The 16,407-nt window shown below is 34.8% G+C and overlaps 1 protein-coding gene and 1 pseudogene across 1 annotated transcript; both read left to right on the top strand.

Annotated features, from left to right (window-relative positions):
* Positions 1-513: 513 nt before the first annotated feature.
* On the top strand, positions 514-2,474 carry LOC146928890 (uncharacterized). Its single transcript, XM_085707153.1, has one exon. It carries the CDS (start codon positions 651-653, stop codon positions 2,472-2,474), a length of 1,824 nt encoding a protein of 607 aa, XP_085563279.1. The 5' UTR covers positions 514-650.
* A 1,909-nt stretch (positions 2,475-4,383) lies between these two features.
* Positions 4,384-5,052, top strand: LOC146928891 (secreted RxLR effector protein 161 pseudogene; annotated as a pseudogene).
* Positions 5,053-16,407: the final 11,355 nt, after the last annotated feature.

A 16,407-nucleotide genomic window follows, 5' to 3' on the forward strand; every position in this document is an offset into this window, starting at 1 on the left:
ATCAGAGACAGTTCAAATGGCTTGAAATGCAAGAAAAGAAGAATTGAGTTAGTATTTTTAGGTCCAAAATTAGGGTATGACAGGTTCTTTCTATTGTCAAGTTAGATACTTGTTTAGGACTGGTTTTGTGAGTATTGACACTCTTGTGCATCAAACCGAAGTTGTGAAATAAGGTTTGGTTGTTTGTGTTGGTAGGTAACTTCTATCTTGTTGTGTTTGAGGTCTGATAGGTCACTGGGGCAGTGACTGACCATTAGGATAGTGAGATGGGATCTCAGATCTAGGAGTTCCTTGGTTGAAGTCTATACGGGTAGGTCCTAGGTCATATAGTGTAAACGAGGAGTTTGCTGAGAGCAATTGAATAAGGACTACACCAGTGGATTTCCTTCCTGGCTTGGTAGCCCCCAGATGTAAGCATGTTGTGTTGAACTGGGTCAACAAACTCACTGTGTTCTTTATTTTCCTATCCTATATTTTTCTTGTTTTTATTTCTGTTTTGTCGCTCGATGTTGAAACATTAACCGGAACATTGCAAATGTTAAAACATCTGACAGAACGTATTAAAACAAGTGCGCTAGAATTTCAATTGGCATCAGAGCAGGCACCCTGCCTGTTTTAGGGTGAGCTCCAGGGAGTACTATTCTAGCACTATGGACAAGGAAGGTGGTTTTGTAAATAGGCCCCCTCTGTTGGATGGGTCCAACTATGATTACTGGAAATCACGCATGAGTGCCTTCCTCAAATCTATTGATAGCAAAACATGGAAGGCAGTTCTGAGAGGTTGGGAACATCCTGTGCAACTTGATGCTGATGGCAACAGGACTGATGTGTTGAAACCTGAAGAAGAATGGAGTGCTAATGAAGATGAATTGGCTCTTGGAAACTCAAAAGCTTTGAATGCTCTGTTCAATGGTGTGGACAAAAATATGTTTAGACTGATCAAGCAATGCATTGTGGCTAAGGATGCTTGGGAGATTCTCAAAACTGCTCATGAAGGCACAACTAAGGTAAAAAGTGCTAAAATTCAACTCCTTACCACTAAATTTGAGAATCTGAAAATGTTAGAAGATGAGAGCATTCAGGATTATCACTTAAATATCCTAGACATTGCAAATTCTTTTGAGTCCCTTGGGGAGAAAATCTCTGATGAAAAGCTTGTGAGGAAAATTCACAGATCTCTACCTAAGAGATTTGACATGAAAGTTACAGCTATAGAAGAAGCTCAGGACATATCTAGTCTAAAGGTTGATGAATTGATAGGATCCCTGCAAAATTTTGAATTAACCGTCAACAGCAAGTCTGACAAAAAGGGGAAAGGTATTGCCTTTACTTCTAGTGTGAATGCTGACAATACACTAGTAGATGTTGAAGATGATGAAGACATGGCAGAGTCTCTGGCACTACTTGGGAGACAGTTCAAGAAGATTTTCAAAAGATTTGACAGAAGGTCCAGATCAAATGGGCAGAACATCCGACCCAACATTGACAGTCAACCAAGTAAAGAGAAAATGACTAGACCTGATGAAGTAGATCCTCACTACAAAGGGGTACAATGTCATGAATGTGAAGGCTATGGTCATATCAGAACAGAGTGTGCCACTTTTCTAAAGAAACAGAAGAAAAGTTTAGTTGTGTCTTGGTCAGATGGGGATGACTCAGATGATGAGGTGAAAGCTGAATCTGCTAATCATGTCTCTGCCTTAGCTGGTAGAATAATGTCAAACACTAAATTTTGTGAGGAAGAAATGTCTTATGAAGAGCTTTCTATATCCTATCATGACCTGATGGCTAAAAACAGTGAACTAACCCAGAAACTTGAAGAGCAAGCAAGAGAGATTGCACAACTGCAGGATGAAAGGTTTGATAATATGGCTCATATCTCAGAACTTAATGATGAACTGTCAAGGTTGAACCTTCAACTGAACCAGATTAATGAACATACTGAAATGAAGTCAGCAGAGTCAATGTTCAAACATCCTGAGGAACATCCGACTAAGAAGAAATCAAAGATATGGGTTTGTGATCACTGTAGAGAGAAGCGACACATCAGACCCTACTGCTTCAAGCTGAAAGGTGAGTTCATACACTTTCAACAGAATCAATCCAGGAATGGATGGAACCACAGAAACACCAAGGCTGGTCTGATTGCTCATACATCCCTTAGAGCATCATCTAAAGAAGACTGGTACTTTGATAGTGGTTGTTCAAGACATATGACTAGTGTTGAAACTTATCTAGAGGATGTGAGACCTTATGTAACCAGTTATGTCACATTTGGCGATGGAGCTAAAGGAAAGATTGTGGGAATTGGAAACCTGATAAAACATGGGTTACCAAGACTTGATGATGTGCTGCTAGACAGAGGACTAACTGCAAACTTGATTAGCATTAGCCAGTTGTGCGATCTGGGTCTGAAAGTAAACTTCACCAAACCTGAATGCAGATCTCAGATGAGAAAGGAGAAGTTCTTATGAGAGGAACAAGATCCAAAGACAATTGCTATTTGTGGGTATCTCAGGAAGAATCATTCATCTCAACATGTCTCTTGAGCAAAGAGGAAGAGATCAAACTGTGACAATTGCTATTTGATGGGACCTATGCAAGTTGAAAGCATTGGTGGAAAGAGGTATGTTCTTGTTGTAGTTGATGATTTCTCTAGGTTCACTTGGGTTAACTTTATTAGAGAAAAATCAGACACCTTTGATGTATTTAAAGAACTGTGTACACAATTGCAAAGAGAAAATGGGTGTGGTATTGTTAGAATCAGGAGTGATCATGGAACTGAATTTGAAAACACTAGGTTTAGTGAATACTGTGCTGAAGAGGGTATTAAACATGAATTTTTATCACCTATAACTCCTCAGCAAAATGGTGTAGTGGAAAGAAAGAATAAGACTCTTCAAGAATCTGCAAGAGTCATGCTTCATGCTAAACACCTACCATATCGGTTCTGGGCTGAAGCCATGAACACAACTTAGCACATTCACAACAGGGTGACACTTAGGACTGGTACCACTACAACTCTCTATGAGCATTGAAGGGAAGAAAACCTACTGTTAAATACTTTCATGTGTTTGGTAGCAAATGTTATATTTTGTCTGATAGAGATTATAGAAGGAAGATGGACCCTAAGAGTGATGAGGGAATTTTTCTGGGGTACTCTACTAACAGCAGAGCCTACAGGGTCTACACATCTAAAACTGAAATTGTGATGGAATCAATCAATGTAGTGACTGATGATGTGCCTAAAGAGATAGTTCCTGATGTTGATGATGATGTTCCAACACCTACTCAGGAAACTAATGTACCTACCTAGGTGGTTGAATCTGAACTAGAGAAAGATGAACATGAAGATAATGAGCCAGACCAGATGTCCACTAAGAAGGGTCCTTCTACAAGAGTACAGAAGAATTATCCACTAGACCTTGTTATTGGAAATCCTAATGAAGGGGTCACTACCAGAAGATCAGTGGGAGTCATTGCCAACTCTTGCTTTGTGTCCAAGATTGAGCCTAAAAATGTCAAAGAAGCTCTGATAGATGAGTTCTGGATTGAAGCAATGCAAGAAGAACTTAATCAGTTCAGAAGGAGTGAAGTGTGGGACTTAGTTCCAAGACCTGAAGGTGTGAATGTGATAGGCACCAAGTGGATCTTCAAGAACAAGTCTGATGAACATGGGATTGTGACCAGAAACAAGGCAAGACTAGTAGCTCAAGGCTACACCCAGATAGAAGGTCTGGATTTTGATGAGACATTTGTCCTGTTGCTAGACTGGAGTCTATAAGATTATTGCTAGGCGTATCTTGTATTCTCAAATTTAAGCTGTTTCAGATGGATGTTAAGAGTGCCTTTCTGAATGGGTACTTGAATGAGGAAGTCTATGTTGAACAACCTAAATGATTTATTGATCCTAGCTTTCCAAATCATGTGTACAGATTGAACAAAGCTTTGTATGGATTGAAGCAGGCACCTAGGGCCTGGTATGAAAGACTCACTCAATTTCTTGTAGGTCATGGGTACAGAAAAGGAGGTACAGACAAGACTTTGTTTGTTAAGGATGACAATGGGAGACTGATGATTGCCCATGTTTATGTTGATGACATTGTTTTTGGTGGAATGTCGAACAAGATGGTTCAACATTTTATTCATCAGATGCATTTAGAGTTTGAAATGAGCTTAGTTGGTGAATTGACCTATTTTCTTGGACTTCAAGTTAAACAAATGGAGGATACAATCTTCATTTCTCAGAGTAAATATGCCAAGAACATTGTAAAGAAATTTGGCTTAGATAATGGTGGTCACAAAAGAACTCCAGCTGCCACTCACTTGAAGCTGACAAAGGATGAAGGAGGCATATCTGTTGATCAAAGCATGTACAGAAGCATGATTGGGAGTTTATTATACCTTACTGCAAGCAGGCCAGACATCACCTTTTCTGTAGGTGTGTGTGCAAGGTATCAAGCTGACCCAAAAATGAGTCATCTTACTCAGGTGAAGAGAATACTGAAGTACATCAATAGCACCATTCACTATGGAATTTTGTACTCATCCTGTGAAAATACTAAGCTGATAGGATATTGTGATGCTGACTGGGCTGGAAGTGCTGATGACAGGAAAAGTACCTCTGGAGGATGTTTCTTTCTAGGAAATAACCTGATTTCCTGGTTTAGTAAGAAACAGAATTGTGTGTCTTTATCTACTGCTGAAGCTGAATACATAACAGCTGGGAGTAGTTGTTCTCAACTTGTTTGGATGAAGCAGATGCTGCATGAGTATAATGTGGAACAAGATGTTCTAACTTTATAATGTGACAACCTAAGTGCTATCAACATTTCAAAAAATCCTATTCAACATAGCAGAACAAAGCACATTGACATTCGACATCACTTCATCAGAGATCTTGTTGAAGAAAAGGTTGTGACACTTGAGCATGTAGACACAGAGGAGCAACTGGCAGATATTTTTACTAAGGCTTTGGATGCTAAACAATTTGAACATCTAAGAGGCAAGTTAGGAATTTGCCTACATGAGGAAGCCTAATCATCTGCAGTGTGAGGCGTGCTGACAAACTCCTACTTTTGCATGTCTTTGTAATGTGGGGTATACAATCAATGATGTACTCCTGATGCTCTAACTTTTTTACTTGGCATATTTTGTGGCTAAAAAGGGGGAGAAAATGCATATTTAATGCATATTTATACTCCCTATTTGTTCTGTATATGTGCTCTGCATGTATCTATAATATGCCTGAATGTTATTTCTATGCCTGTGTGTTTATAACTGCTATTCTATGGTGTTGCATTTGTTTTGCAACTATGTCAGGCTATGTTGGTTTGAGAGGTCTTCATGATAATCTGAGAATTTGTTCTCAGTAATTTTATTTGTACATGTTCCTTGCTGACATTCTCTGATATGTTGGAACATGTCTATGAAGACAGGTGTAGATGTTAGCGCTTGTGCTAGAACATCTCTGTGCCTCTGAGGATCTACTTCTCTCAGATGTTGTACATGTTCCCTGAATATGCTCTATCCAAGGCTGGAACATGTCTGTGAGACTCTGTGCAGATGTTGGCACTTCAGCTGCAACATCTTGATGTAATTCTGAGAGGTTATTTTTCTTAGAATTCTAGTGTACAGGTTCCCTACTACTGCTTTATATTATGGAACATGTCTGTATGACTTTTTAAAGTCTAAATTCTGTGTGTGACCTTTGATAGGTCTGCTAGCAAGTATCTACTGATAGGTTGCTAGTTTGTGAATATTCCTAGAATGTTTTATGCCCAGGTCCTGAAGTTTTTATGTCTATGCATTTGGAGTTTTTGAATGTTCAGATTTTCTGTATGCATGTATTCAGGGGGAGTAATGAAATATTCCTGTAAGTAGTCACTTATAAGATCATATATTCAGGGGGAGTGATACTTCTATGTGTGCTTGTGCTTAGACCAAGCTGGGTGAAGGATGTTGAGTCAGAAGTTTAAACATATGTTTCTATCACTTGTAAGTTTGGGAATTTGTGTTTCCTGACTTCTATATGATGGTTGTGATAGTTCTCTGAAGACATCCAAGTCTGTCACCTGTAATTATAGGAATTTAGGTTTCTGTGCTTCTATGGTTGGTTGGTGACAGTACTCTGTAGGTATGGGAAATTTATTTTTTCCCTTGCCTCTATGTGTGGCAGGTACTCCTGTCTGATGTGCTAAAGGATGTTGGAACATCCTATGTCTGTAGGATTCGAACCTAATTTTCCTCTGCTCTTGAGAGAGCTTGCATCTCTCCAATTCTGTGTTAGAAGTTATCTTCCTTGATTGTAGCATTGGAACTTAGTTTTCCACTGCTCTTGAGAGAAATTGGTTCTCTCTTCATCTCTTGTACAAGAACTTAGGTTCCCTAGTTGTAGCTTAGGAATTTATTTTTCCTTAGCTCTGGAGACTATGCTACAGATCTGATCCGCTGCTGCATGTCTCTGATCTAGTGTAATACCTCTGCCAGCTGAAGGTGTGATTGAAGATTTGTGAGGTATTCTATGTATGCACACTTTTGTTTTTTCTAGAGTGATGCTATCTGCTACTTCTTTTTCTTGAATATGTGTTCGTGATGACTTGAGGAAGTGTATCTATGGTGTCTCTTTGGATTCTGTGTGCTAACTGTTTCTTCATTGGTGTGTGCTCATGCTCTTGGAGGAATGGTATTTTTTTATCCCTCTGGTTCATAAGTATTGGCCTTGATGTTTTTTTAGCCAAAAATTTGCCAAAGGGGGAGATTGTTGGGTATTTGTATTGGTTGCATTGTTGCTAAAACAAATATGCTTGATCTGTAAGTTGGAACCAATGTTCCAGCATGTGGTTAGGCAACTCTGTACGATGTTGGATACAATGTTCCAACATCCTGGCACGGTTCAGTGTGCCTGGGTTTTTGCCATATTTGTACGCGCGTATTTTATTGTTTAAGGAAACCATATTTCCTTTACTTACTGACCAAGTAAAGCGCATATCTTATAAGAATCAGCTGTGGAATATTTCTAAAATAGATATTTTATTTTAGGAAATATTTGTTTCTGATTCTGTTTTGCAGGTTTGCTGAACCGATCTGCAAGTTTACTGAAGCCCAACGAATTATTTAGCCCAAGCTGCTTCAGTATAAAAGGAAGACTTCAAGACCTAATTGCTCATTCAAGCCGTCATACTAAAAAGTTTAGATCTTTAGGGTTTGAGTCTTCATGTATTCTGTTCTTGTGTCGTTTGTGATGCAAGTCTAGAATCTGTTGTGTGTTCTTTCTAGTGTCAAGTTAGATACTTGTTTAGGACTGGTTTTGTGAGTATTGATACTCTTGTGCATCAAACCGAAGTTGTGAAACAAGGTTTGGTTGTTTGTGTTGGAAGGTAACTTCTATCTTGTTGTGTTTGAGGTCTGATAAGTCACTGGGGCAGTGACTGACCATTAGGATAGTAAGATGGGATCTCAGATCTAGGAGTTCCTAGGTTGAAGTCTATACGGATAGGTCCTAGGTCATATAGTGTAAACGAGGAGTTTGCTGAGAGCTATTGAATAAGGACTACACTAATGGATTTCCTTCCTGGCTTGGTAGCCCCCAGATGTAAGCGTGTTGTGCTGAACTGGGTCAACAAACTCACTGTGTTCTTTATTTTCCTGTCCTTTATTTTTCTTGTTTTTATTTCCGTTTTATCGCTCGATGTTGAAACATTAACCGGAACATTGCAAACATTAAAACATCTGACAGAACGTATTAAAACAAGTGCGCTAGAATTTCATTAAGATAACAAAGTTAAACTTGAAAGAAAAATCAATAAACCATTGATTTGGTAAATAGTTTATAAAAAAATGTTTTATAGGATTTTTGTTAACAAATGCATTCCTTAAACATTCTAAAATAAGCAATTATTCATTACAAAAGTCATGTACTTTGATTTCTAATACATTGAATATACACATTTTTATAAATACATCATTCGATCACAATTATAAGCAAAAATCAACATTTTAGATTCATTCATTAAATGATGTATGTGGTATATAATAAAAACCACATACATCATTTAATAAATGAATCTAAAATGTTGATTTTTGCTTATAATAGTGACCGAATGGTGTAGTTACCACTTATAATTCTTAAAAAAGTATCATAAGACATTCCTTAACATTCCCCCCTCGTTTCTAAACTCTACAACTTTATAGGTCTCCAATTTGATCATGGGCAATACACCTTTTTGTCAGCAGGAAAAGAAAACAAAAAACCTACATGCCAAAATTGTTAGGATAAGATGATCAAATTTGAAAATAAAAAAAACAATCAAATATGATTAACTAATCTCATCCATTCACTAAATCTAAGGGTAGAAAACCATGGAGGCTCATATTTTTGATGGAGCATGATATACGAGGAACCATTGCAGAAGGTGATCCCCAACCTAACCGTACCTCTCTTTCTCTCTTCTGGTTCCTCTCTGAAGGAAAATCGAAACGAACAGAAGGGAGTAGAAGCAGCGGAATAATTTCGATTTTCTTTCCTTTGATCATTACGAAATTCAAACATGAATCAGTGATTCGATTGTTACCTCGAAGTTTGGAATCTGAACGTTGGAAACTGGAAACTGGAAACTCGATCACAGCCAAGCAAGCAGCAAGCAGCAAGGCCTCTAGCAAGTCCACACGAACAGTGCTCCTCCAAAAGTCGGTGCTAGCCAACGAATCAGAAGTGCAGAGAAGAAGGGTTGCTCCAAAACGTGTAACCAAAAACTTCAGCACTAGAGTTCTATTTATAGAACTTCTAGTGTGCTCTGCAAGTCAGAAGTCACTATTGGGCTTCACTAAGCCCAACAACGAGTTTAGTAGTTTTGCTAACTAATTAGCGTCATTTACTAAACGCACCCCTTTATATAAGTCATACTTATATATTTCTCTTTTGACTGTTCTTTGTGTATGACCCTATAGGTTCAAGTCACGTTGGCAATAATATTAAATCTAATATTTAATACTATAAACAATGAGCGGTATCTAGCAACACATCATTGCTACCCAAGTGACAAGAATGTCAAGTGATCTAACGAAACCTTTCCATGATAATACTCATGTGTATAATTACTCCTTTGTCTCGATATCTTCATTGATCCCAAGGCATAGATATTTTGTCACCCTTGTATAGATCAATATTTATATTTCTTGATTCCAAAATATACTGAATAACGAATAAGTCCAATATCTTATATTGACTTAGTTCGGCATGGCCATGCAGTTTTACAGTCATATTTCATCAAGATGCCTAAAGATATATCTCCTGTTTATGAGGAGGGACAAATCCCATCTAGGACACTCATGTCCCTCAGCATGCTTCATCAAGTACTCATTAACCAACGTTATGGTTATCCTGTTACAGACAACGTTAGAATGGCAACAAAGTACTTGAGTCCACATCTAGGGATCATAGTGGTTTCAGGTCTAAGAGCGATATACATTATTATCATTGTGAGAATATCTTATGACAATATCATAACATACTATGTAGTATTCTCACGGTGGGTCAATCCAGTATAAATATTACTCCTAATACTTATACCTATGTATAGACTTAATATCTCATATCTATGACCCATGAGATGAGGTCATCAGTCTACATACATAATAGTCTCTATGCTTTATTATTATCCTTTATTCATATTAAAGCTTTGACTACGGATACATTTAAGAATAGCGTTCTTTATAATAATGTAATCTCATGATTAAGTCACACTTAATTATATTATTACACGAACCATCTATTCTAAGGACTTTATTAACATTACACAAATATAATAAAGAGTGCCATTTATTATACAATAATAAAAGTCATGATACATAAGATAAATTTAACATAATATATTAGCCTCTAGGGCTTACACCAACACTCTCTCACCAAGTAACACCCTCTCTCTGCTTCGGATCTATGATTTCAATGGCTATGCAACCTTTTTCGGATTTGATGTGCCTTTTATTTTTGCTGTTTGTTCTTTTTGATTTACTTTTTGTCAACATTGTGATATACAGAAACGAGTATGGCCCTTTTGGATTTGGATGAATGGCTTAATTAAGACTAAATAGCATAAACATCTATCATATATTGCTTATGTAAGATATTTTTATGTAAAAAAGTCAAATTGTTTTCAGAAGCTATCATTGGAGATTAGCTGAAAACAGTTCATGAACTTGTTATAAGCTGTTTTTTTTTTGTGAACTCGCTCGAGTAGTCTCATAAGTGTTGCGGGATGAGCTCAAATAAGTCGATCCAAACAGGAGCTTTATTTGTAGTCCAAGGCTCGGGTTTTGAAATCTAAAGAACTAACTTGGTTTTGTTAGAATGTTGGATTTATATTCTGGAAAAGCTCAAGTTGTTGCTTTTCCAATTCCTGCTGTTAAAACAAGTTCCCATTTTAGTTTTTCCTAGAACTGATTATGGTTCGCATCTAGTTATTGGTTATTCAATAGAAGCTTGGCAATCATAGTTGCCAAGCATCCATTTTGTAATTGTGCATCAATGTCTGATCAAATTTGTTAATAATATTTTTTATCTATATGGTATAATATTTGAAAAAAAAAGGTTATTTTTTTATTGTAACTTTTTTTTTCATTTGTTTCGGTTGTTCAAAATGTTTTTGAATGAGTGAAAATGTTTTGATACCGAAGAACCTATATACAATAAAGAACAAGAAAAAACATAGAATGCAAGAAACATGCCAATCTTTCTGCATATTTGAGACTGTAGGTTTGATTTTGCTACTGTAAGTTGGTAGGTAGGAATTTTAATGTCTAGAAGTCTGATACTGTCATTGATTATATTTTTCCAACTATTATGTACAGTTTATAATTCCTTTTGTACAAATAAGACTTGATTATCAATATATTAAGTAAAATGAAAATGAATTTTGGGTTAACAATACAGCTGGTGATGTGTGATATGCTAAATATCTGCAATTCAGAATGAATAAAGTAAAAAAATGATGTCGGTTAGATTTTACTTGATACTATTTTGCATTAATAATGTGTTAGGGTTTGAAACCCTCCTCCCTTCGACGAAAAGCCACTTTTTTTTATTACGGACTTCATTATATGTTTGTTCCACTTTTTTCCTATGTGCTCCTCTACTTTTGAATTTTGATTTTACTTGGTAGTTGTCATTATGTCCTGGAAAATATGATTGGTCTGTCTGGAGTATTTTTTATCATCAATCATGAAATGTCTTCAATTGAGTAATCTTTTGTTTTTGAAGACTTGTATGTGTGTAAAAGAAATAATTTCCAACATTAGTGCGCTGCTTTAGGCTATGTAGAAATTGATTAGCCCATGAAACATGAAGACATTGAATGCTAACAGCTTATGCTTATTTTGATTCTGGTGTAAGATGAAAGCAATTTTAATGATCTCATGTGTTGAGGATGCAGACTGAGCTTCATATCAAGATTATGACCACATACATAACATTTTTGCAGTTGTGGAAGATATGAATTGGATTCAGCGAAAGATCCACCTTTACAACGTGACATTTGGGCTTTTTATGTTGGATTGGTGGGAGCGTTGTACTTTTAGTATCCTTTGTTGCACTATCTTCTACTTGGATTTTGCAAAGTTTTGATAATTTGCAGTTACTTATGTGGGGCTTTTTGTGAAACTAAGATTTATCAATTATTGGGAACTTGTTTCTTATGTACTTTTAAGGTGCTGAACAACAGTTGTTTTAGCTATCTTATTGGTTGGAAAGACAACTCGAATCATATTAGAGATTTTTGACAAAACAGTTGGGTAATTAATTTCTTGAATTCATATGCTATATTGTCTATTGTGGTACTGGTTTTAAGAGTTCCTAAACTATTGCACATATATTTTGGTGATTGTACTAATGTGTGTTGTAGTACGGTACATTGCCCAGTTCATCAAGAGGTAGTGCATTTTTTCCCTTCTCATCTATTGTTAATTAGTGACATAAATGCACCAACAATGATGAGATTATATAATTAATAACATGTATGTAAGTTTACTGGATTATTATAGTTATATAAAGTTATTGTTTGCCAATTTTTATTGCAATTACTGTTGTTGATTAGAAGTATGTAATACTGCAAAGAATATATAACATGCGTGTAGGAAACAGCACACATTGACATTGTAACTGTATGTTAATGATAAAGTTTCCTATTGAAGGGAATCATATGAATTATGGACTCACACTTAAGGGGAGATTGTAGTGTAACAATTGTGAGTTGGAAGTCTCACGTTGTTTAGAAAAGTGAATGTTGAACATTCTATAAATGATATAATCCGTAGAGACAATGTTTTAAGGTTGAACTAGCGGATAAACATAAAATGTTTAAAAAGTATATATTTCTTAATAAATATTTTAAATTAAGATAACGATATTTCTTGTGTTAACAATCGTTTCCTAGGGGAAGGAAGTCCTGGTAATCTAAAGTTCTGCTGAAGTAAAATATGACTTGATAAAAAAGATAACAAAGTTAAAATCTGATGTTTTATGGTTGTTCTCACCATGAATCAAACTTAAAATCTCTCGAACGATTCGTAATTAAGATAACAAAATTAAACTTGAAAGAAAAATCAATAAACCATCGATTTGGTAAATAGTTTATAAAAAATGTTTTATTGGATTTTTGTTAACGAATGCATTCATTAAACATTCTAAAATAATCAATTATTCATTAAAAAAGTCATGTACTTTGATTTCTAATACATTAAATATACACATTTTCATAAATACATCATTCGATCACTATTATAAGCAAAACGCAACATTTTAGATTCATTCATTAAATGATGTATGTGGTATATAATAAAAATCACATACATCATTTAATAAATGAATCTAAAATGTTGATTTTTGCTTATAATAGTGACCGAATGGTGTAGTTACCACTTATAATTCTTAAAAAAAGTATCATAAGACATTCTTTAACATTCCCCGTTCGTTTCTAAACTCTACAACTTTATAGGTCTCCGATTTGATCATGGGCAATACACCTTTTTGTCAACAGGAAAAGAAAACAAAAAACCTACATGCCAAAATTGTTAGGATAAGATGAACAAATTTGCAAATAAAAAAACAATCAAATATGATTAACTAATCTCATCCATTCATTAAATCTAAGGGTAGAAAACCATGGAGGCTCATATTTTTGATGGAGCATGATATACGAGGAACCATTGCAGAAGGTGATCCCCAACCTAATCGTACCTCTCTTTCTCTCTTCTGGTTCCCCTCTCACCAGGTAACACCCTCTCTCTGCTTCGGATCTATGATTTCAATGGCTATGCAACCTTTTTCGGATTTGATGTGCCTTTTATTTTTGTTGTTTGTTCTTTTTGATTTACTTTTTGTCAACATTGTGATATACAGAAACGAGTATGACCCTTTTGGATTTGGATGAATTGCTTAATTAAGACTAAATAGCATAAACATCTATCATATATTGCTTATGTAAGATATTTTTATGTAAAAAAAGTCAAATTGTTTTCAGAAGCTATCATTGGAAATTAGCTGAAAACAGTTCATGAACTTGTTATAAGCTGTTTTTTTTTTTTTTTTGTGAACTCGCTCGAGTGGTCTCATAAGTGTTGCGGGATGAGCTCAAATAAGTCGATCCAAACAGGAGCTTTATTTGTAGTCCAAGGCTCGGGTTTTGAAAACTAAAGAACTAACTTGGTTTTGTTAGAATGTTGGATTTATATTCTGGAAAAGCTCAAGTTGTTGCTTTTCCAATTCCTGCTGTTAAAACAAGTTCCCATTTTAGATTTTCCTAGAACTGATTATGGTTCGCATCTAGTTATTGGTTATTCAATAGAAGCTTGGCAATCATAGTTGCCAAGCATCCATTTTGTAATTGTGCATCAATGTCTGATCAAATTTGTCAATAATATTTTTTATCTATATGGTATAATATTTTGAAAAAAGGGTTATTTTTTTATTGTAACTTTTTTTTCATTTGTTTTGGTTGTTCAAAATGTTTTTGAATGAGTGAAAATGTTTTGATACCGAAGAACCTATATAAAATAAAGAACAAGAAAAAACATAGAATGCAAGAAACATGTCAATCTTTCTGCATATTTGAGACTGTAGGTTTGATTTTGCTACTGTAAGTTGGTAGGTAGGAATTTTAATGTCTAGAAGTCTGATACTGTCACTGATTATATTTTTCCAACTATTATGTACAGTTTATAATTCCTTTTGTACAAATAAGACTTGATTATCAATATATTAAGTAAAATGAAATTGGATTTTGGGTTAACAATACAGCTGGTGATGTGTGATATGCTAAATATCTGCAATTCAGAATGAATAAAGTAAAAAAATGATGTCGGTTAGATTTTACTTGATACTATTTTGCATTAATAATGTTTTAGGGTTTGAAACCCTCCTCCCTTCGACGAAAAGCCACTTTTTTTTATTACGGACATCATTATATGTTTATTCCACTTTTTTCCAATGTGCTCCTCTACTTTTGAATTTTGATTTTACTTGGTAGTTGTCATTATGTCCTGGAAAATGTGATTGGTCTGTCTGGAGTATTTTTTATCATCACTCATGAAATGTCTTCAATTGAGTAATCTTTTGTTTTTGAAGACTTATATGTGTGTAAAAGAAATAATTTCCAACATTAGTGCGCTGCTTTAGGCTATGTAGAAATTGATTCGCCCATGAAACATGAAGACATTGAATGCTAACAGCTTATGCTTATTTTGAATCCGGTGTAAGATGAAAGCAATTTTAATGATCTCATGTGTTGAGGATGCAGTCTGAGCTTCATATCAAGATTATGACCACATACATAACATTTTTGCAGTTGTGGAAGATATGAATTGGATTCAGCGAAAGATCCACCTTTACAACGTAACATTTGGGCTTTTTATGTTGGATTGGTGGTAGCGTTGTACTTTTAGTATCCTTTGTTGCACTATCTTCTACTTGGATTTTGCAAAGTTTTGATAATTTGCAGTTACTTATGTGGGGCTTTTTGTGAAACTAAGATTTATCAATTATTGGGAACTTGTTTGTTATGTACTTTTAAGGTGCTGAACAACAGTTGTTTTAGCTATCTTATTGATTGGAAAGACAACTCGAATCATATTAGAGATTTTTGACAAAACAGTTGGGTAATTAATTTCTTGAATTCATATGCTATATTGTCTATTGTGGTACTGGTTTTAAGAGTTCCTAAACTATTGCACATATATTTTGGTGATTGTACTAATGTGTTTTGTAGTACGGTACATTGCGCAATTCATCAAGAGGTAGTGCATTTTTTCCCATCTCATCTATTTTTAATTAGTGACATAAATGCACCAACAATGATGAGATTATATAATTAATAACATGTATGTAAGTTTACTGGATTATTATAGTTATATAAAGTTATTGTCTGCCAATTTTTATTGCAATTACTGTTGTTGATTAGAAGTATGTAATACTGCAAAGAATATATAACATGCGTGTAGGAAACAACACACATTGACATTGTATGTGTATGTTAATGATAAAGTTTCCGATTGAAGGGAATCATATGAATTATGGACTCACACTTAAGGGCAGATTGTCGTGTAACAATTGTGAGTTGGAAGTCTCACGTTGTTTAGAAAAGTGTATGTTGAACATTCTATAAATGATATAATCCGTAGAGACAATGTTTTAAGGTTGAACTAGCGGATAAATATAAAATGTTTAAAAAGTATATATTCTTAATAAATATTTTAAATTAAGATAACGATATTTCTTGTGTTAACAATCGTTTCCTAGGGGAAGGAAGTCCTGGTATTCTAAAGTTCTGCTGAAGTAAAATATGACTTGATAAAAAAGATAACAAAGTTAAAATCTGATGTTTTATGGTTGTTCTCACCATGAATCAAACTCAAAATCTCTCGAACGATTCGTAATTAAGATAGAAAAGTTAAACTTGAAAGAAAAATCAATAAACCATCGATTTGGTAAATAGTTTATAAAAAATGTTTTATAGGATTTTTGTTAACGAATGCATTCCTTAAACATTCTAAAATAAGCAATTATTCATTAAAAAAGTCATGTACTTTGATTTCTAATACATTAAATATACACATTTTCATAAATACATCATTCGATCACTATTATAAGCAAAACGCAACATTTTAGATTCATTCATTAAATGATGTATGTGGTATATAATAAAAATCACATACATCATTTAATAAATGAATCTAAAATGTTGATTTTTGCTTATAATAGTGACCGAATGGTGTAGTTACCACTTATAATTCTTAAAAAAAGTATCATAAGACATTCCTTAACATTCCCCGTTCGTTTCTAAACTCTACAACTTTATAGGTCTCCGATTTGATCATGGGCAATACACCTTTTTGTCAACAGGAAAAGAAAACAAAAAA

The sequence above is a fragment of the Medicago sativa genome, chromosome 4, assembly GCF_051527215.1.
Source record: "Medicago sativa cultivar Bolivia chromosome 4, Bolivia_mono, whole genome shotgun sequence".
NCBI classification, from domain to species: domain Eukaryota; kingdom Viridiplantae; phylum Streptophyta; class Magnoliopsida; order Fabales; family Fabaceae; genus Medicago; species Medicago sativa.